Below are 23,990 nucleotides of genomic sequence, written 5' to 3'. Positions count from 1 at the left end.
CCATGCGACAGATTTCCCGTGGAAGGCCACTTTGTGCTGCCCGCAGGCAGCTTCCCCTAGTTAGCTGCCAAGCAAAAATTGACGTTTATTGTTTTTAGAATTTTTATGAGCTCCTCTCAAGCGAGCAAAAAAAAAAACACAGAAATAAGGACAAAAAAAATCGTACGGCGGAGGGCGGTCTGGAAAAGGCAGAGATCAATAGCCAAAACGCTTGGCACGTTCGTCGCCAAGTGGGCACGAAAAACGTTTCACCAAATCACGCATACGACTGGTTGGCAGTACAGTGCGTTTCATGCCTATTGTTGCAAAGTGTGTCAATTTAATTGTGGGCGAAAACGAGACTGGGTAATTATGATAACATCGAGAGTCTTGTTCGACAATCAAATCCGACAATTATCTGAACTGTTTACACCACTAAATGTAATTATCTTGTACGGTATTCATTCTGTTGGTGCTCATTCCACTTTTGCTAAGCTGAAAAATGTATTATACAATTTGTTGTCCGCTATTTCCCAATAAGTTTTAGGTGATTAGCACAAGTAATGTATTTATTTAGTTTCGAACGAGATTCTCAGCCAGGTTTATACATTAACCATATGGATATGCATTTCGATGCGCACTTTATTTCCTAGAAGCTGTTTCCAGCAAAATGTTCTTAGAATAATTTTTCCTAGCAAAATATCACGCATACGCAGTGTGCGCTGCGTCAAGTGAAAATCGTTGCCTACTTTTTGGGGCCAGGCGAATGCGCGTCCTGACCTTCACTTTTCTAAGCGGCTTTATGCGGCAGCAGCAGCTTTGATTTAGTTCACTCAGATACGTAAACACATATACACACAGAGATAGAAAACACGTGGATTTGTGACCTGAAATTATATTTCATTTTTATTTGCAAGCGTTTTTGCGACTCCCACTGAGGCAAAGCCATACGAAAAAAAAATGAAGGAAACCCTTTACCGGGTCCGCTTGCCTCTGCTGTTTTTTTTTTATGATTGTCTTGAGGATTTTCGTTTTACATTTGTATGAATTTTTAATATGCCAAGGAATAAAACAACAATGCGAGCCAAGAAGCCAGGAAAGCATAAATATCAAACAGCCAAAAGCGAAAAGAAATCGGAATCGGAATCAGCATTAGAATCAGAATCAGAAACCGTCAAAGGCGAAGCAGCAAATATAAAGATAAAAAGGAATATCAAGCCAAATAAACCTTAAGGACATTGTAATATTAATTCAAACGGACATACACAAAAGTCAGGCCAACAAAAAAAAAAAACAGAAAAGGGAAGCACACATTCAGCAACTTGAAACGGTCTTAAGGCTTTCGTCCTTTTTATTTCTTTTGTGGCTTATAAATGCTACTCCCACACAAACATATACGCACACGCACACGCTCATGAAATTGGAATTGTATAGAGGTAAAAATCTGCCAGAAATTTCACAAAGTAATACGCCGACCAAAGATTATCAATGGGGAGAACTCTGTGCATTTGGAAATGAATCCAAAAATCCCAGTAAATTTACAAAAATTCACTTGCTGTCAAATGAAATGCTCCGTTTGGTTTCCTTGACAAAAGGTATCACATTCGCCATGAGCAAACAGAGATTTTAAATGCCTCGTTTATCCAAGAGAAAACGAAGGACAGAATTTAATAAGAGAGCACAGAAAATTCCTTTATTATTAGCCAAGCGAAATGTGTATTTAAACGCTTGTGTTGTACATATTTTATTCTCCACTTGATTTCATTTATATGTATTCAGCTCGCGAATCTTCAGCAAGTAAGCGAATTTTAATTGCCCCTATAAAAAGGGCAAAAGGCGGGCAAGAATGTTTTGTGGCATTCGAAAAAAGCATGGAAACTGGCTCAATTGTTGTTAGCCTCTCTTGGTTTTTTAAGCTGCAAAGAATCCAGCAAAACTTTTACGCACAATAGCTGAAGCTTTTCTACTCGAAACAATATTGCCCCATTTTATGCTGCTAACCAAGAATAGTTTTCATTTCAGCGATTATCGTTGAACTAATTGCGGGTTAAACAGGAAACGTAATGTAGCATACAATTTACCAATTTATTATCCACATTAATAATGGCTAAACGCCTTTCATTTGGACGAGTTAATATCCTACTAAAACTGCTTGGTTGCGTTTAAAATGAATACAAATTTCAGTATGATTTCGGATTATCTTTGAGCACTAGACGAGCCAACTGATATGGGGGTTTTTATTCAGTAGTCCGCTCGTATCCTTGCATAATACACACATCCTCGCAAGATGGACATTGTTGCCAAAGTATGCAATAAGAATAACCATTTCCCCAGACGCTTAAACTGACCTTACTCAAGTACCAAAGTACCAAAAACACACACACACACACACTCATAGACGCACATGGAGAGGTTGGAGAAAGTCCTTGGACTCCACTGCCAACAACTTAGTTTTCCCACCCTTTTGACAAGGTTTTCCTTTTGCTTTTCCAGCTTTTATCTATAGAATTTTCAAGCAAGAAATTCACCACCATAGCCAGATGGACTGGAAGCCATAATGTTATTTACATATCCTTGGTATTCCGATTACCATATGCTTAAAGTGTGCGTGTCCAACAATAAAAAACATTTCTCAGTGGTAATTGTCAGCCACGTTGAAGTTACGCTTAATATTTATTTTATTTAATATAATAAAAATCCTCCTATTTTATCAAAAGTGTATCCTATGTTATTGGTTTATGACCACCTTAATCAAATCTCATTTTCCATTTACATAAATTATGCTACGCTACCACGCACATTTTTTTTTTAATAATTCAATGTTACCTGTTAATCATTATTGACAACTACTTATATTCGAAATCCATCTGATATAAAGTGGAAATATATATTTTCCCATTAACATTATTAAAAAATCAAATTTAAAATCACATTGCAATGCAATCATTGAAATGTGTAATGCAATGAGCTGAGAATTGAGAATGGTAATGCCATGCAAATAATGGAAATTCTACGAAAAAATATCGAATATACAGCTTCACTTCAACGTGCTTGATGCATTTTTTGTATATTTTGCAAATCAAAATATATATAGTATAAAAATAAAATCAGTTGTTGAAATGTGTGGATTTTCACTCTAGTTTCGCTATTGCGTTAATTTTAACTGACAACCCGCTGTTGATGGTGACACATTTATGGCACACATCACGCACATTTGCGGCTCCTTTGGGTCAAAGTGGCTTGTCGTTTGCATCCAGCTGAGTTTTTCCCGTTTGCCCCCCAGCAATTTTCCGTTCCCTTTCGCCTTTAAAGTTGCGGTTTTCCCACCGAAAGGAAGTTGAAGGCGAATCGGTTGAAGTCTCCAGCTGCGTTGAGTTTTCACCATCTATTGCAAGCAGACCTTAAAGTAAACCAGACATTTTTTCAAGGACCTGAAAGTGGGAGTGCACTTAGAAAAATATTGTATTCAAGTAGTAGTATTTAATATAATTTGAAAATGTATATGTAGTGCGACATTTACAAAACATAAAATAGGTTATTTCTGTGGCAAACACTTTGCTTGCATTAATACTAAGACTTTGCGAAAATGGTTTCTTTAATAAATTGGAACTTATTTTATTACTTTAGAATATGTGGCTATTTGTACTGCAACTAGAAGTACTTTATGAGCTGATTTTACTATAACTTTTAGTGCTGCTAGTGTAGCTTGCTTTATCGCTTCTCTCCCTTTTTTTTTGCTTTTTTTTTTTGGGGGGCTCTTGACGTCTCGCAGCGAATTGATTTTCCATGTAAGCACATTAAGAGTGTTTTCGCAATTTGCCTGTGGCTCAGTTAGTCAGTTCATCAATCAGTCAATCAAGCCAGCCAGCCAGCCAGCCAGTCAGTCAGTCAGTCAACCAGTTCCCATGTCTGTTATTACAGGACAACATAAAAACTTGTGTTGCTGGGTTGCATGGGTACATGGAAAATCGTTTTTCCACCGCACAAGTGTGTGTGTGTGTGTGTGTGTGAGTCACATCAAGTTAAATGGAGGATGGTAAAAGAAGCAAAGTATTCATTTCATTTAACTTTCGGTTTCTTGTCGAACTGAAAAACTGTAAAACAATCAAAAGGACATAATTGAATTGCATAACTTTTAGCGACTGTATGTTGTTTCGGGAGGAAAATCGGGGTAGAAAAACGAGACGGAAGTGAAAAGCCGCCCTGCCTACCACTGAAAACTTTTGTCATTTCCATATCCCCAACATATCCGCGACTGTTGTCAAAGTTTGTCTCGAAACTACACGACAAGTGCCAGGGAAAACATTTAAAAATACTGCAGTTTTTAAGTTGTAATTGCTGAAAATGTTACAGATTTCAGTGCTTACTTATACCTGCCTCAAGAATTTGTTTATATTCATGTTGTTGTTGGATGCACTAAAATATCCATCTACTTTAATTTTTAACTCAGTCGGTTTTCAATATTGCTACCAATTGGTTTTTAATTGTTGGTTTAAAACAAAGGATATTCGTTAGTATGCAATAATTAAATTATTTGTTATACTATGCTATCTGCATAAATTAGTTTAAAAATGCGTAGCAGAAAACCGCTTAATCAAATAACTTAATTTGGTTGGTATTTCCAAAACCACATTTTATGTTTAATTAATTTATCCTCCTACCCTTTTATTTTTTAATTTTGTTTAAACACAATCCAATCAATTTAACGCCACCACTAAAAATCACTTAATATGGTTAAACCCCATAGTACCGTAGCTATTTGTACTCCTTTGTCGATTCTTTTGTCATCCATAATTGAATGAACAGCGAAAACTGGCAATCAGCAGCTGGAATCTGGCTATATGCAATATTTATTGGCGGCAAACAAGGTAGAATAAAGCGTGTTTTTATTGTTTCTGTTGTTGACCAAATCGATGGTATTAGGGATCTATATTGAATTTCGTGCACATGTTGTTTCAATTTCTGTTTCGTTTTCTCCGTGTAATTTTCACGCTCTTGCGCTTTTCAGTTTTTCGGTTTTCAGTTTTCGGTTTTCGTAACCTCTTCGTTTACCGCTTATCATCTCCGTTTTTAGTACTTTTTATTTCAATTTCTGTTTTGGTCTGGGTGTTTTATTTCATCGCCCTTTGCGGCACTGTCGCTGCAGGGTATTGTGCGTTAAAATCTGTCAACAGAAATTCAATTACATTTTGCACTCACTGCTGCTGTTATTATTACTCGTGTTGTTGTTGCTGTTGTTGTGCGTGCTCCGTCTACGTCGCTTTCTTTGCAGCCATCTCTTTCTGGTTCCGCGCTGCCGTCTCTCTCTCTCTCTCTCTCTCTCTCTCTCTCTCTGGCCGGCTATTGCCATCTCTGTCGTTGTCATTGTCAACTTACAACTGTTACAACATGGCGGGTTGCCTTTTTATGGCTGCAACTGCTGTTCATCTCCTGCCTCGTTATGCGCCTCCTCATCCGCCTTCATTTGCCTCGTCTATCCCCCATTATCCCTATACACGGAGAGAAAAAAGTAGTTGAATATATCAATCCGCTTTTTAAGTTTTCTATTTAAGTTGGTAAAATTATACGGATTTTTTCCAGTGCATTTTGGCCACAATGCTTAGTGCTTTTAACTGCTTTCTGTTTAAACATCGCCACAGCCGTCGACAGCAGGATTGAGTCATGGACTCCTTCACTTGCTGTCTCTGATTCTCTCCCACTCTTTCCCTGTCGCCCTTTCTCCCCGTCTCCCTTCCTCCCGGGTCCTTGGAGGCGACAGGACAAGTACGACTGCGACTACAACTACAGCTACAACTACGCGTACAAGGACAAGTAGAAGTGGCTGACACGAGCGGGCAATGAATCCGTCAAGTGCTTGGGCGGCATACAGACATTTAATCTCTCTATCGATTTACCACAGATCTCAGATACCGAGCAGAATTTCATATACGCCAAAGGAAACTTTGCAGTTCGCAGGATGTGTTATGATAATTCCACAGAGCCATTTCAGTTGCATGAGTTGTAATATTTACTTTGTAAAATATTCAAATATGTTGTTACATTTTCACAAACCATTTCTGTCCCACTTGCAGTGAGTGTGGGAATAAGCCAAATTTTTGGTCAATTGTACATACATTGTGCATCGCAACGACTTATCACTGAATTTGCTTAAATGCTAAATGCCATTTGCGAGCCAACCTTTCTTGGCCATACTTTACATTAATCCGACATTTTTAGATGGCCCCATCGCCAAGGAAGTGGGCCAAAAGGGCGAAGCTTAGTGGTTAGCAGCCTTGGGCGCCAGCCATATACCATAATGCCCTTATACGTTTATACGCACAGCCAGTTCGCCTCCGATTATTTCCGCTAATAGCGAACAATGCATTTTTTAGCGGGGATTTGGTTTTGGATTACCACAAGCCGAAGACAGCCAGGAAGTCGCCCTCCGATGATGACGATGACGATGGTGTTCCTTTTCCTGGTAGTGGATCGGTGTTTCCAGTCGATGGTCGATGGTCGATGGTCGATGGTGCGGTATATTGTGATTTCCGAGCTGCTTTGCTCTATGGCATTAATCGATTTTACTGCATTTTGCGTAGCTGGATTGCCCACTAAGAGGATTTCAGCCGGACTTCCTTCCAGAGCTCTTTCTCAATTGTCGGGCAATTCAATCACTGCCAGAGAATTTGATTTTTAATAAGCTAAAGCGCACTACATTCCTCCCTTTGACTGTTGGGTTTTGCGCCTTTCAAAAGGCGCTAAAGTTCATCACTGACAATGCCGTTTGAGATTATGAAAAAAGTATGAGGATTACGCAAGAAAATCCTTGATAAATTGATGGCATGGTATTGAAAATTAAACGATTTTAAAAAATCTCTTTAATATATGTACATCCCTTTTTGTAATCCTTGTTATAGTATTTGTAATAGGATTTAATTTATTTAAATAAAATATTAAATATATTCAAAGTCTTGGCAAAACATAAAATAAATGAAAATATATATGAATGCAATTTTCTCAGGAGAAACTTTTCTCCGTAGCATGACCTTAGATTATAATCGAGTCAGAGGGAAGTTCAGCTGCAAATTAATAATGAGTGAGTTAGCCCCCTTTTAGTTTGCTAAAGGCTTAGATTGATAGATTGAACAATGGCCAGAAAGGTGGTGAGAAGCGGAGCGAGGGGAGCAAGAGGGGGATGGCCCAGGAAAATTCAATGAAAAGTTAAATTAATAATTGAATTTCAGTTTGAGTTAGTCCCTTGGCAAAGTGCTTCAAGTTGGGCTATGGATTTATGTTCACACTTTGACTTTTCCACACCGCTTTCACCTTTGGCTCGGTGAAATGGGGGAAAGTTTTTAATCAGTTATGCAAATTTGTTCTTGTCTTCGTCACAGCTCTTGGCCAATTTAATTGGCTTTCCCCATTTTGTGAATTGTGCAAATATATACACAAGGTGTTACGTCGTTCGCCAATTCAACAATTTTTGCATTTTTCGCCTGCAAGTGGCTGGCATATTGATATTGATTTTTCATTGCCATTTTTATACCATTTCCCGTTCGCTCTTATCATATTTATGGGTAGATTAAACAAATAGCGCCAAACGAAATGCAACTTCATTCGCCCATAAAGCATTTTAATTGGAAATGTCGTTGAGCGGGCTTAAATTAAATGCAAGGACTATTATTGATCTAGTGCAGGATTTCGTCCTCGTCCGTTGCATTTTGTGCCAGCGGTACGATTATCCCAGTTATCCACCGCAATTGCCGGTTATCATCTGCAAGTGCCACAACTTGAGTTCCGATGTCCTGCCGCAGCTGCAGCTGCAGCTGTCACATCTTGCTGCTGTAGTTGTAAATAGTCCTGCGAAATGCACCCTGACATGGATATGTGTACGTGTGTGACTCGTGGAGTCCTGCACTCAGTCACTGGCACACTTGCACAAACGAACACAGAGCGAAAAAGGATTCAAGTCCATTCTTTAAACTGATCTGTAAGTTTATCCTGTACAAGTCTTGAAGTCTAGAAAGCCAATCAATTTAACTCACGATCTCTTTATTTAAGATAATAGAAATAAAACTAATCTTAAATTATCATATATTTTTAAAAATCATTGTATTTCGGGATGAATTTGGAATGCACTCACTTTTAGTTTCTAGTTATCCTTGTGCTAAGCCGCTTTTCGGAAGGGGAACGCTTTTGGTGACTTTCGTTCAGAGTGCCAGTGCACGCACACACACCAATGCGGCAATTAATTGGGGTTGCACAAACTGCAGGGGACGGCAAGGTGGGCAGAAAGGAGGCTCTATGGAAAGGACATATAGCAAGGACATTGTTTGGGACTTAGCTGGCAGCTTAACGTGTCTGAAAGCCCTGATTCGGTCAGCCAGGTAAACAGCTGCGATAACCGAAAGACATTTCATTAGACCATTAACTGTCAACTGCATGTGTCCTGTATGTCCTGCCTGCGTGCGTTGGTGTGTGTGTGTCTGTGTGTGCGTGCGTGCGTGCATGCGCATATGTGTGGGCTAGTGCGTATAGATGTGGGTCTGTTCCTTGTGGGCGACGAAACTTCCTCCGCCTGACAAATTGATAAAAAAAAAAAGAAATATTATTATTTATTGCCATATTCCCCAGCCCACACACACATTTTGTCTGTCCATCGAGCTCAGGCCCCGTTTCAATCTCTTTTGAATGAATCATTGCTTCTGCTTGCTTGTTTTTTGCTTTTTTTTTTCGTTCTTTGTTTGCGCGCCTGCCGCACAAAAAATAACAAAATTTGTTCTTTTTTACACCTGAACGATTTCAATGGAAATTCATTTTTGGCTTTTTTTTGCGCGTGGGGCCGTGTTGCATAATCAAGAAGTGCTTTTCAAATTTCAAATTTATTGGTGGGTATCCAGCATGTTTTTTTTCCATTCATGTTTGATTCCAAGAAATATTCTGCAATTAACTTTATTATGGCGAAACAAAAATCTTGTTATATTACGAATTTAAAATATCAGAAATTTATATGTTGGGACACTGGAAATTAAAATCTTCTTACCTTCCGAAATCCATTTTCCATAAGCAAGAGACGAGAGATTACTTACGCACCTGTAGAGACTCATAATTGGGTTTGAGCGATTACCAATGTAAGCCCGATATTAACAATACCATTGTCTTTGCGGACAATGGGTTCGATGGTGGACCAACTATATTCGATCTGATCCGAGATCCCATAACAATGCCTTGCATTATGGCCTACACAATAATTTAAATTGCAAGCAAATTTCACTAACACACACGCACCCACGTGTGTAAGTATGTGCACAGCACTGTGCATGTGTGCGTGGATGGATGTAACTATGTTGTAACTGCTAACTGTCAAATTGGCTGACAGGGAAAATTGGGCGGAAAATGGGAGGCAAAGTGGGTGGTTGCTGGTGGCTCCGGGTGGCACTGGTTGGTTGAAAAGCACACACACACACACACACACACACGCACACAACCAAGCACTCGCAGGCTGGCAAACAAATAGTTTGCTTTTTGTTGACTTGACTTGGTTTCTGGCCAAGACGTTGTGTGTCTGCTGCGTCTGTGTCTGCTTTCCCTTAGCCTCTGCGTGTGTGTGTGTGATTCTGTGCGTGTGTGCGTTAGTGTGTGTATTTTACTGTGTTTGTGACTTTTGATTAGGCCCACTGTTTGCTCGGCGGTTACAACGTCCGACCAACGTCCTTTGCAAATATGTTTTTAACCCCATCCGCAGGCTCGGTTTCCTCACTCCCACTTCCACTTGCCTTTTTCCCAATTTCTGACTTTTGTTCGATCCAATAAATTGCATTTTGTAAAAAAAAAAAGATGAAATAAAAAAAAAAAAACATATTTGAGATCCTGCTGATATGAAAATATGATTTTAGATGAGTTATTCATTGCAAAAGCTAGCAAATCGTGTACATGTAACTGAAAATCATCGTTTCGGTGTGCTTACATTTCGCTCAGTGCACTTTCGCCTGCATCTTAACAGTTTCACAACAATCGACGGGGTATTCGATTCAGGATTGGGTTCCATTTCCGTATCCGGTTTTCGCCACAATTTTTTTTATCGGTTTGTCGCACTCTTATTCAGCTATGTGAGTGTGTGTGTGTGTGTGTGCAAGTGGGCTTGACAAATATTGTCGTTATTTTCTGGCTGCTCGATGCCTTGCTGTTATTTTATGTTTTTTTTTTGCCTCATTTTGGTTCGTTTTTGCTGTTTTTTTTTGTTTTTGTTTTGTAGTTTTTCTCGGCTCGTGGACATTTCATTTGACTCACAGTTATCATCATTTGTTTTGTCCGTTGACAGTGTGCGATTGTGCGAGTGTGTGCGTGTGTCCTGATTATTGTTATTTGCACACGTGTACGTGTGTGCCGGCAAACAAACGCAAACTGCTTACCTGTCATCTCCGGCCATCTGTCTTGCCTGTCCCACCGACATCCCCCTTCAATATCCTTTTTTTTTTTTGCTTCACACCCCTCGGGGTCCGTTTGATTAATACTGCTTTTATTTAATTGAAAGTATGCGAGAAGATTTACTTGAATTACTCACATATGCATTCAATATTGAATGAGCATTTAACTTTCATCGAATCACGGGGATTCTAGCTTGCGGAAAAACTGTTGTTACTAATTATTTTACACATAGTGAACTTTAGATAGAACCTTTTAACACGCAAATGCTCATTAAAATCCCCGCAAATATATTTTAGTTAGTTAGTTAGAATCTACGAAATTAAAACTTTTCAGCTAACTGTGATTTCGTAGTTGTTAATTAGGATTGTTTAATGCCTGAATCTGAAATGAAAGATAAATGTCAGTGATGGCCAATCGCCATAATTGGGAATTCCACTTGATGACATTTGCATTGCTACAAAATAGTTACAAGTTGGCGGAGGGGAGCATTTGTTGTCTTCCTGTTATGCACAAATGTTGTCTTTAGTTTTTTCGGTGTACATATCCCACTCGCACATAGAAAACCCCGCATTTACATATTGGTGGCGGATGTAGATTGAAATTTTCCAACGCGCTCTTGTTGCTTGCAAACTTTATTTATAGATTGGCCCACAGAGGGCTGTGCACATGCCATCAACTTGGCCAGCTTAATAGCAATGGCAATCGTCCTGGCATCAGTGCCTCAGTCTTTCAGCCAGTTCGTCATTCAGTCAGTCTTTCAGTCAGTCAGTCAGCCAGTCGGTCATTCAGTTATTCAGCCCGCAAAAGCTGGACCACAGCAATTTGCATATTACCATCCATGGACTGGCATCTGTCCTCCGCCCAAAAACAAACAAAACGCGTTGGCCATAGGTGAGGAATATTGTCACAGAAACTGATGGGGGAAAGAACTAATAAAAGAGAAGGAATAAGGTATAAGTGGAAGGTTATGGGGAGTAAGATAAAGAAGGAAATCCGAAGGAAGGTGAGCAGGAAAATGCGGAGGAGGTTGCCTTTGATTTATCGCCATAATAATCGCCAAGAGGAATCCTTGTGGGTAACATTATTTACAACTATGTTGTCCGGGAATGATGAATGATTCCAAACTAGCACCAAGGTAACCAACACACACACACACACACACAGAGGACCCTTACACACACACACACACTTACACACAGGCACGCGCTGAATATGAATACAAATAAGGAACAAATGCCCAGAGCTGATTTGCAATACAAATGCTTAAGAGCAGTAAAAGTACTTGAAGATCCGTTGAACTGTAATGGAAAAATCCAACAAATTAAACATTTTGAGTTAGCTCTTAATTGAAAAAGTCATAGACTTGATTTTTTAAGCAAATATTGAGCTAATATTTAAGCCAAATTATTGGTTATCTGAACTAACTGAACTCGAACAAGAATATAATCAATAATGTGCGTTGAATACTAGGTTACGAGGCTTTTACAGCAATTTGCTTGTAATTTTTGATGGCGCGATCAATGTTTTATTGACGGGCCATGAAAATTAAAATCACAATGGCCCTTCACGCACACCAAAGCACTTTGGGACACACACTCACACACACACATACGGCGCACAAGCCCAAGCGGAAAATCTGAAAATCACTCGCTTAAGTAAGTTCTTGCTGCGTGCGTGTGTGTGTGTGAGTGTGTGAGGTGTCCTGGCGGCCATAACCCAACACCACGTGCTATCTCTCTCACTCATGGTGTTTCGCTCTCGCACCCGCTCAAAAATCCTCAGACTTCCCACGCTTTTGTTTATTTTCGTACGCTTCGTTGGCTTGGTTTTCCGCTCTTTCGTCCTTTCGTCCTGTTTCATATCTCTAGGCTTGTTTGCGGTTAGTTTGATTGAACGCTCGCAAGTATGTGGCTCCATATCTCTATCCTCTTCTTTTTCAGTGTATGAGTGCGTGTGTGTGTGTGAGAACTCCATTAAATCAAAGGATCAGACATTGCGTCTGCATGTTGGTCACTGGCCAGCCAGCAGATTGCTGCGATGCCAAAATAAACGCTCTCAAAAGTCATTTGTAGAAGTCACACTATTAAAGCTGCGCTTTGCTTTCAAGTTTTGACTTTTGAATTTGATTATAGATTTTAGAAAAAGGCTAGCTTAACAATATTTCGATTCTGTTAATGACTTATATTTTAATTATTTTTTTGATTTATTAGCTGTCGAAGTAAACGCATGACAAGTGAACTTCAGCAGCTCATCTCTAATCATGTATGTAATTTTCGTGCAAAATTGGCGAATGGGCCAAATAGTAAATATTGAATGTGCCTAATTAGCTTTGCTGGGGAAGAGGTAAAATACACGGAAAGATAATCAGTGGGGAAAAGTATTGCTTTGTGAGCCAGAGTCCCAGATATTAACCATTATTTAGGGCTGTTAGGCGATTTCCGCACTGGAATTGAATGTTTTCACTGCCTGGCCACGAGTGTGTGAGTGTGCCAATGTGTTTGTATGTGTGTGGCATATTTCTATTTAAAGTGCAGTCCCCCACACACATACACATACACTTCACATACATTCAAAGGACAGGAGTGTAAGGCAAAATGGAGTCAGAGAGAAAGAAGGGAAAAGGACCAGAGAACGAGCAAATAAAACGTTGCTAGCCACACGCCATTTTCATGTTGCATCCTGCCATTACACAGACACACACACACACACATACACCATCTCACAATGAAACACACACACACACAGGAGAGAGGGTCCTGGCGCTCGCCGCATGCAAAACTGCTCGTTTATTCAACAACATAAACATTGTTGTGCACATAAATTTATACAAAGTTCTAGTTTACATACCAGGGCTAAAAAGGGGTCGGTCCTGTGGAGGGCGTAAAAAGAGGGCGGGGAAGGGGGAGCGGCAAGCTGGCACAGTTAACGGGTCGAATCGATATTCATATCAACCGCAAAATGTGTGTCGCTGTCGTTGTTGCAGCCCGGTTTTTAGGATTTTTTTTTTTTTTTTTTGTTATATTGTTTTGCGGAACAGCGGGTGAAGGCCTAAAAGTAGGCAGCACGTTTTGATGCATTTAAAGGATGCGACAACCGACGAACGGCAGGCTGCAGGACATGATGGCCAGGGACAGGGACAACAACAACATCAACTCGTGCTCGCAATTTGTCGGCGACGGCGGCACATTTTCACTTTATTTATTTTCCAAACCAAGCGGCTGCATCCATTGTGATAAGTCAACGCCAACAATGGCCCACAATGGCCAGCAAATTCCCATAACAAATTCATTTTTGGCCATAAACGCAGTGTGCACACACACACACACACTCAAACTCAATGTAAATTATTAAACAGCTTTTGTATTATTAAAATTAGTTTATTTTTTAATGACTGTATTTGGCCCATTTGCAAAGAAATAATAGTGAAAATAAGCGTTTTTTTGTATGATTTGAATGTTTGATCCAAAACAATTGAGCGGTTAGAGGTAATTTGTAATTGCCCCGGAACCAGAGTATAAATATAAATAAATATAAAATTGAGTGGCAAAACTGTATAACTAGAAACAATTGGCGAAATAGAAATCCTTTCAGTACGGTTATAGATTTATTTTTAAAGTGTGACGAATATTTGAAGGGAATTTATTTATTTCTGTGTTTTAAATTGATACGCCATAATTATATTTTATATTAAATAATTAAATAGAAATTCGTTTTTAATTACACATTTATTTCATCACAAAAAGCAAATTGGAATATGGTTTTTTTGTTGCCTGAAATTAATAAACATAAATGTGCATTTTCCATTATTACAATTTAAGCGGTAGACCTCAAAACATATTCTGTATTTTCCTTAATTTCTTTTCCATAAGCATCTAATGTATGCAATCCATTTAATTAATCATCAGTCTGTTAACGAATTCCTGCAAGGCCTTGGCGTATTAAAATTATTTTATTTCGCCTGCCGTCGCTGGTGAATAAATGAAATTCAGCAAATATGGTGGCCAGAAACTGTTGCCACCATTCAACAGTTGTTGGCTGTCTTGCCTCGGTTCGCTTGGCTTCGCTTCGATTCGGTCTGGTATTTGGGTACATTTTTGGGGCAGAGAGTTGGGTGTCGGCTCCATTGCGGGGTTTTTGTTTTTTATGGGTGGCGGCTGGTGTTTTTTATTTTCTTTTTTTTTTTTTGGCGAGGGTTTTGGGACAAGGCCGCGGCGGTTTATGTTTGCGTTTGCGTTTTGTCAGCCATGACAGCGTCGGCAATTGCGCCACCTGCGGCTCCATATTGACACTTGTGAGTGTGCCCGTGTGATGGTACTCTGTATGTGTGTGTGTGTGTGTGTGTGTGTGTGTGTGTGTGTGAGTTGTGTATGTGTGTGTTTGCTGTGTATATGTGTGTGTGGCGGAAGGGGGGTTGCCTCTCACCCAAGTGTATAGGTATGTGTTGTGAGACCTTGTTTATTTATGAGCCCTAATCAAATTGCCCATAATTAGATGCAACAAAGTTGAATCTTTTGAAGCGTTCTCGACGTTTTCTTGGCCTCTTGAAAAACGGGGCCCACCCATCCAACTCCAAGAAGCCAGCAAGCCAAACACCACCCCAATTTCCCCATTTCCACTTCCTGTCGTGCCGGAATCGTCAGCATACCAGAAACGCACGAACGGATACGCCACGTTAGCTGTTCGCAATGCGTTTGGAATTTGGAAAAATCCATTTTGGGGTACGGTGTGTTTTTATGTATAGATGTGTGTGCGTGTGTGTGTCGCAGATCCTTTTTCTTTTTTTAAAGGAAACAAGGCTGCGGTGTGAAACTAGCGAAAGTACAAGTGGAAATTAGGCATTCAGCAAGCCAAAGAAATTACTAATTTATAAGTTCAGCGTGGGCAATAAAAGAAAGTTCAATTGGTGCTTTAAGGTAGGGAATACTAAGAAGGTTTAGATTTCATTTTAAGATTAAGATTTATATACTTTTTTTTATCTTTAAATACCCATAAATTTATTTAGTTGTTTGTTTTATTTTCTAAATAGCTTCGTTGCCAAGCTAATTGCAAATAAATTGCTTCATTTCTAAAATAACATTGATAAAATAATCAAACAGCTTATAATTTATTTAACTCTGAATAAGAATATTTGCAATTAATCTCATTGCTATCCCCAAGTAAACATTTCTAAGAAATTTGCAAACTGATTTTGAATATAGTCTCGGGGATGGGGGGAAAAAACTGGGATCGTCCCGTCCCATCCGCACTCTTGGCCATTTGCAATCCTTTTAAGCCTTGTCGAGTGGCCTAGTGGTCGAGTACTTGCTGGAATTCTTGCCTTCATGCCAGGACATCTCTGTCCCGGCAAACGGCACTGCCATGTTGCAGCCCTTTGTCTCGGCGGCGCATTGTGGAAGTTGCACACGAGTTGCTGCCGGACAAACAAAAGAGACAGATAAACTGATTGACAGATGAACTGAACACAAGGAGCGAGTACTGCGGCGGCACTGCACTTAATGGGGCGTTGGGCGTTGGGTGGTGGGTGGTGAATGCTGAATGGGTGGTAAATAGTGGGTGGTGAATGGGTGGTTAGTGGGTGGTTAGTGGGTGGTTAGTGGGTGGTTAGTGGGTGGTTCTTGAGAGGGCGGCAAGTGGAAAAGACTGTTTGACATTTGCTGTCATTGTCAAAGTTAGCGACAGTTGGTGATGTTCCTGCTGCTCCTGCTGCTGCTGCTGCTTCTGACCGCCTGCCGTTGCTTTGTGCAATTGCCCACTGTTTATCCAGCACCACCCACTGCACCACCCACTGCAAACACCCACTGAACCATCCAGCAACCAGTGAATCGGTCGCAAGGTTGACCGCCAGTGGGCAACGCCTTTGTCTCTGCGGTCGAGCACGTCTGCTTATTGGGATTGTCGAGTGGCCACCCACCTTGCACCACATACCACACACTCCACAACACAGCCAGCACCCAACCACCCACTTTCACCACACAAACACACACACACACAAACACTGGCTGCAAACTGCAATCGATTGTCACAACAAAATAGAACGAAGAGTGCCGAGGCAGTAGTAAAAATATTTCATAAAATATTTACATTGTTGTGCGGCTGCCAATGCTGCCAATGCTGCAGTTGCTGCTTTCCTATTTATCCATTTGTTTATTTGTGGGTCCTTGTTTTTCTCTTGCTTGGTTTTTCCTTGGCCACTCGCCTGATTGATTTTGTATTAATTAAAACCAATCTAAAGTACCGGATCCTTGATCCCAGATTTCCACAGATTATACAGATACAACGTTGGCATTTTTCATTTGATTCAATCAAAGTGCACAACAATGTTACTATTTGGTCGTTGAACCAAATCAAATTTATTGAAGCAATCAGCTTTGAAGGATTTTTGTGGCTCCAAATAACTTATGGGGCATTTATTGCCTTTTCATTTATTTCTTTTAGATCAATTTTAATCAAAAATTTATTTACGGTTATTCAAGTAATCAATTAATTTAAACAGAAACAGTTCAAAAATTGTATAGGGCTTTCGCTTAATTTTCGATATATTCGTTGTGTTTCTTATTCATAAGATGGCTAAAAAGGCTAACAAATCTAAAAGAACAACTGTTTTGAGCACCTAATTACCATTGCTAGCCATCCCAATCTATTTTTGAGGGACTTAGGAAAAATTGTTTTTGACCAATTTTTGAATTTTATCTAATCATCAAAATTTGCAAAAAAAAATTTCAAAAAAATTAAATTTTTTTGAAAACACAGATCGATTGGAAATTTAATTACGAACTCAACGAGGTATGACATTCCAAACTTGGAGCAATATTTCGAATGTTCTGATCAAAATACTGATATTTATAGTCGCAAAAAACAGAAAAACGATTTTTGGCAAAAATGCAATATTTACGATTGGTATTTTCTGTATAACTTGGCTAAAAATGGTCAGAAAGCGAAAAGAATTACAGTTTTGTACTCCTAATTACCAATACTAATTAACCAAATCACTTTTTAACCGACTGTGTTAAAATAATTTTTGGCCAAATTTTCGCATTTTTTGTAAGGGGTAACATCATCAAAATTTGCAAAAAATTGAAAAGAAATAGAATTTTTTTTTGAAAACACAGCTCGATTGGAAATTTAATTACGAGCTCAACGAGGTATGACATTCCATATTCGGACCAATATTTCGAATGTTCTGATCAAAATACTGATATTTATAGTCGCAAAAACCAGAAAAACGATTTTCGGCAAAAACTCAAAAATTGTCGTAAAAAAAATGGAAAAAAAAGTCCAAAAAATATTATTTTTTTCTGAAAACACAGTTCGATTGGAAATTTAATTACGAGTTCAAAGAGGTATGACATTCCATATTCGGACGAATATTGGACAAAATACAAATACAAATACTTCTAATTTTATGATCAAAATTAATAGTTTTAAACAGCCTTTTTTAAAGGGCTGTTTGAATACAACACAATGTTCAGATAAAGTTCAGATAAATACGATAATTAATCTAAGCGAATTCTTCTTCTCTCTCTTCTAATAGAAGCACCGCAATCTGTCGATAAGTTTTAGCAATGTCATGGGAAACACATTTCATCCGGACCATTAGATATATTTCTTGACTTAATTCCAACTGGAGACTCATAGACCTACCCTTATTGTTTTCCTTTCAGATTTGCCAGCGCTCACAAACGGAAACGGAAGTGACGCCCGAAAGGAAAAGGGGCAGAGGAATAGGAAGAGGAGAAGAAGCGCAGGACGACAGGACAAACGGCTGAATAATGCAAATTAAAACACAATAAAATGTAAAACACAAATGACAACGGAGAACACGAGCTGCAAAAGGCTAAAGGAGCTCTACAAAAAAAAATAGCAAAAGGCGAATCGGTTGACATGCCAAAAAAAATGCGAGTGGCGGCAACTTTTCCACTGAATTGATTTGATTTTCAGTCAGGAGTACAGCCGGAATACGGAGCGTATGCGCGATACGTATACGCGATATATAGGGCGCCGGGGGAGCGGCGGAAATTTGCATAACTTTGCTGGCGTGGCATAAACATCAAAAAACAAATTGCAAGTAACAAAGGAAAGCAATGGTCATAAAAACGGCGCCAGCCTCGTAAAAAAGCGTACAAAAAAATTCTCGCAATACCCCCGTTCTTTAAGTGAAAATTAATTTATGCAGCAAATCAAAAACGAATAGGGAAGAAATATAAAAGTAATCGCAGGCCGTAACAATTAAGACAGCCGGGTTTAGAAAAGAAAAGTCGGGAAAACGCTGGAAAAAGCTAAAAGAAGCTGGAAAAAGCCTGAGGGGAAAACGCTGGAAAATCAAGTGCAGCAGCAGCCGAAAAAAAGGAAACACAGAGTCGAAGAAACCGGTTAGCAAGGGTTGCTTATAAATGTACCAGGACAGCGGCTGCAGCAGCAGTAGCAGTCGACGCGGCAGCAGCAGTGCAGCAGCAGCAACATCTACAGCAGCAACTGCAGCAGAAACTGCAGCAGCAACCGCAGCAGCAACAGCAGCAGCAGCAGCAACAGCAACAACCAGCAGCAGCGACGAGGAAACACTCGAAACTCTGACGATTATAACAACCACCATCACCGATAGCGATATCCATGCGACCACAACAACAACGACGGTTATAGCCAGCGGTACGGCGACAACAGCGGCAGCGACAACAGCAACACTTGCCACACTTGCAACACTCGCCAGCAACAACAGCGACATCGAGGACAGCAGTCCGGTGGAGAGCGAGGATAGCGAGGAGTGTGAGTATATCGAGATCGATTGCCAGACGACCGCCCAGGAAGGCACTTCGCCAAGTGGCGGCAGCAGCAGCAGCGGCAATGCGGCCTTGCTGCAACGCAGCTGCAACAATCTCCAGCAGCAGCAGCAGCAGCAGCAGCAACAACATTTGCAACTGCAGCTGCAACAGGCGGACGAGCGATTGTTGCGCAAAATCGGCTATATTGCATCACGAGTGCGCTGCCTGGCCAAATACTACGGCGATTTCCGGCTGGTGAATCCGTACAGTGCCCGCCGACAGAGGCGCCAACTGCAGGAGATCCTGCTGCGGCACTCGATCTTCGATCCTGGCAAGGAGCACCAGCGGGCGATTGTCTTGGCCGCGGCAACAGCGGCAATTGCCGGTCCTCTGGCGGCCATCGATTGCGTCTGCGGCAGCAGCAGCATCAGCTTAGAGGCGGTCAGCAGCAGGAGTCGCAGCAGTGAGCTGGAGGACGATCATCACGATCATCACGAGCATCACGAGCATCCGGATCAGGGGGATCAGGGGGATCATCACGAGGAGGAGCACGAAGAGGAGCAAGAGCACCCAAGTGAAAAGCCAGAGAGAAGCGACATTGAGGAGGAGCCACCGCCGGCGATTGCAGTGACCACCACCACAACGGCCACCGTGCGCCGGAAGTCCTCGAGCAGTTCCACCATCAGCGGCACGGCCACCGTTTCCGGTTCCGTTTCGGTTTCGGCATCCGCCTCGCAATCCTTTTGCTCCAACAACATCAATCTGCTCGAGGAGCTGCTCATTCAGTTCTACGAGGAGCAGGATCATCGCAGCAACCTAACGGTGATCCGGCATCATCATCATCAGCAGCACCAGCAGCAGCAGCAGCAGCAGCAAAGGATCACCAACAATAATAACAACAATAACAATTGCAACAGCATACAGAACAACAACAATATGTCGAATCCTGCAGCAACCACAGCGGTTGCGGCAGCCACAACAACGCCATCAACAGAACAACCGGCGACCTCGAGCACCACCACCAACACCACCCACTTGCAGCCCACCTCCCTGCCCGATGGCAGCGATAATCCGCGACGCCGCCGTGCCAGCGATTGCTCAGCGGTCCAGGCCGCTCTCCAGAATCAGCTGCACTGCATCACGCTGAAGAACAACAATTGCGGCAAGGCGCTGCCCTTCCATCGCGGCAGTTGCGGCGCCGCCGGTGAGCACCTGTTGGCCGCCAATTCGATAGCAAATCGTGCCACCATTATTCTCAGCAAATCCTGTAGCAATGTGGATGGTGATGCCACTGCCACAGCGGGCACGGCACTAAGTTCAACGGTTGGCGGTGGAATTGGTGGCATTGGTGGCAGCATCAAAATGCGGGCCAGTGCCACAGATATTGAGACGAATGCATTGAACGGTGCCCGAGATGCCATCGTGGCATCGAATAACGTTAACAACGGCAATAACGGGAACAACGAGTACAGCATCCTGCAGCTGAACAACACGATCATCCAGTGCCACTTCAACGACGATGACTTTCGCGCTTTGGTCAAGGACCTCAAGCGCAAGGTCGAGTACACGGAGCGCATGAATTGGCTATGTGAGTAGATCATTTTCATATATGCATATAATGTACTTACATTTTTGGCCCTTAGCTACAGAAATCTGAAATATCTAGTTAATAGTAATATATTAGAAATATTAGGGATTTATCCAATAGAAATAGTAATATTTTGATCTTAAAACTTAGCCAAGTTGGCTTTAAAACTGTTTCATGATATTACGGGAGTTGGGTACCGACGACCATCCATTTGACCCAAGTAATTGATGGTCCGATTCCTCGCTGACAAATGGTGCAAATGGTCAAGTGCTTCCACCCACTTTCACCCAGCTCCACCTCCACTTCCGGTCCGCTTTGCGCTTTCTCCACTCTCCTCTCCACGCTCGTTCTTGTGTTGTGTGTAATCGACTCAAATGAGGCATGAGCAAATGCAACAATGGGTTGGATTCAAATGGACAAATTTAAATCCAACTACAATGGAATGGAAAAATGATTTCAAAACACTGCACAAATGCCACGGATGCGAGTTAGGAATGGAGTTAGGACTGGGGGCATTGGCTTTTCCAACCGGAAAAGTGTGCGGGTGAAAAGCGGCCGGCCGGTCGGCTGGCTGGCTGGCTGGCAATGTAAAATATTTAATTCAATGGCAGAAATGCATTCGCAATTTCCACATTTTGCACATTTTGCACATTTGCCAGCATTGACGCAGCGAATCAGGTCAGACAAATGCAATGTAAAACGTAAATGAATATGTTATGACTGCAGGTGGATTAGTATTTGAATGGTTGTTCTGCATTAAATATAAAATATGGATTGACATAAATACAGCGTACAACTAATCGTCAGCGTAAAAGAGCGAAACGAGCACGTGATGTAAATATTTTTGCAAGGACACAGATCGTGGCACTTCTATAGCTCATCAAAAGTCGCAACTTTCGACTGAGTTTCCGTACTTTCCACGGCGACTTGATTACTTCAACGCCTGTGGCCTTTGACGGCAATACGCCCTTTACGTATAGCGTGCATCCTTCAGTAGACAATAAAAAGTATATAAAACCACAAGAACAGAGAATGCTGCACTGAAACAGAGAAATTAGGGAAGCCTTTGAATATTTACACAATTTGTACTTTAAAATAGATTTTAAAAGATTTAAGAGTTCAAAGCCCATCAAGTGAAAAGTTTAACAGGAAAGACTCGATGTTCACTTAATTTATGTAACACATATTTTCCAGTGCACAAGAACTATCACAACTTTCTTGAATGGCATTACAAGTTGTCTTTGTATCGACACCACGCTCTCATTGGGTTTTTCTTCTGCTGCTGCTTCCTTGATATTTTCATCGAATTTCTTCTGCTTGGCATTCGTCCTTGCAGTTCACTTAGCATACTTATAAGCAGGCTTTCGCCGACGAATATGTATGTGTATGTGTGTGTGTGTGCAAGTGCTGGAGTTTTCTGACATTTTCCACACCGTCGCATCTTAAACATTTCAATTAAATTGAAGCCGGGCCGCCGCAATGTTTGCCCCACTTCGTGGTCGCCTGTTGATTGCCTTCCGTTCAATTGGTTGCTAGGATTTTTCCACCCACTCCTTACAAATTATTTAACAGCAAATGTTCCTTTTAATCTTTTGAGCCGGTAACAAGAAGCTTGTACTTTTCTTAAGAAATACCTTTGATCTCTTCATACTTGAAATTTATTGTCAAGTTGCTTTTTATTTGACTTTGCAACACTGATTAGGAGTTTCGTATACCTTGGCAGGCCCATTTCAACGATGACATTAGTAACTCCATGTCCATTTAACATATTTGTCTTTTGCAACACTATTTATTACCCTCGCTGCGTGCCCAACACTGACACGATGAGACAAATGGCTTGACTTTGATTTTCGGATGCCACGATTGGCTGGCATTTGGGCCCACCTTGCCTGTTTCAGAATTTGGCGTCCTATATTTGCGGATCGTAAATCAAAAGCACCGAGACACTGAGTAGTGGGTGTGCCAAAAGGCCAGGAATCATAAATTGCCCGAGCATTTGATAAGGAGCCACAAAACGCAAAATGGTCATAAATTCAAAAACCTAAATGGCTTTGGCAATACGAAATCAAAAGGCAACAAAAGGGGAACCAGGAAGAAAGGCCGCCCACAAAGTGAGAGCCAAAAGGGCAGCAAAACTGCGGGGGCGGGGTAGAATGAAAAGCGCCGAACATAATACAAATGACATACAACAGGAGTCGAAAAATATGTCGGAAATCTACTCGAGACATTTACCAAAAAAAAGAAACGCAATCGGCCCAGAGCCGTATCAGCCCTATCAGACTCAAAAGGCACTTAAGTCGTTGGATAAGGGGAAAGTCCTATGGAACGGGAAAGTCTGGAAAAACTCGGTAAAATCAGAAAAATGCCAGGGACACCGAGCTAGAGAGATGTGACAAAAGGCAAATGGCAATGGGATTGTTTGTTGGCGGTCTGGCAGCAAAAATCTAATAATAATAAAATACTTTATTGTTCAGTTAACAATTCAATTGTTTCACTTAACAAGAGCTGGGCCACCGTCGAAGCCACAAAGCCAAGGAAAAGCGACTGATTCTGCGTACAGCAGAAGGAAAAGCTGAGCACGAGTGCACTGGGCGAAAAACTTGCAGGCCGTTTAGCTAGGAATCGAAACGTTGAAGAAGCTTGAGAAAATACAAATGAATATAAACTTTAGTATATAAAGTATATAAACCTAAGAGTTGTAATACCACTTCTTTTGATTTGGCAGCGACAGCACTTGATTTTTGCTCAGTGCACCCATATCGGTGTGTAGTTAAACTGGTGTATAAAGAATAAATTGCCACAAACGAACATTAAGTGATAAAGTGTTTGTCAAATCAAAACGATTGACTGGCCAAGGAGACGACTAGCCGACGAAGACGGTGTCCTGTCCTGTTGATGGGCGGGATTCAGGAGTTGGAAATCAAATCAAAATTCGGCCAAATGGGCGAATGATGTCCTGTCAGTTGATGGACGAACTGCATCATCATCATCATCATCACCATTGCGATCCTCATCATTAGCATCCCCAACCCGTCGTCATCTGGGCTGCACTTGACATTTCGAAATGGCAGTTTTTGAATGCCGAAGGTTTTCCATTTCCATCGGTGACAAGTGAAAGTCAGGCTGTTCTCGACTTTCGGCGAGTGGATATTATTTGCCCAACAAAGCGGCTAAATTAAATGTAGTTCTATTTCAACTCGCTGCACGTGTCACTGTATTTTCTATGTCTACGTATCTAAATATACATATTTTTATATATA

At 41.0% G+C, this 23,990-nt stretch overlaps 1 protein-coding gene across 1 annotated transcript in view; it reads left to right on the top strand.

The window, feature by feature from the left end:
- LOC6524532 (high affinity cGMP-specific 3',5'-cyclic phosphodiesterase 9A) overlaps positions 1 to 23,990 on the top strand; it is a 108,646-nt gene that overhangs the window by 45,727 nt on the left and 38,929 nt on the right. Inside the window, exon 4 of the mRNA XM_039377873.2 lies at positions 18,048 to 20,730. Coding sequence (XP_039233807.1) covers positions 18,777 to 20,730 — 1,954 coding nt within the window. The 5' untranslated portion in view covers positions 18,048 to 18,776. The remainder of the gene's footprint in view (positions 1 to 18,047; positions 20,731 to 23,990) is intronic.

This window comes from Drosophila yakuba, chromosome X (genome assembly GCF_016746365.2).
Source record: "Drosophila yakuba strain Tai18E2 chromosome X, Prin_Dyak_Tai18E2_2.1, whole genome shotgun sequence".
NCBI lineage: Eukaryota > Metazoa > Arthropoda > Insecta > Diptera > Drosophilidae > Drosophila > Drosophila yakuba.
Note: the sequence above shows the minus strand (reverse complement) of the source record. Positions and strands in the feature narration are given on the sequence as shown.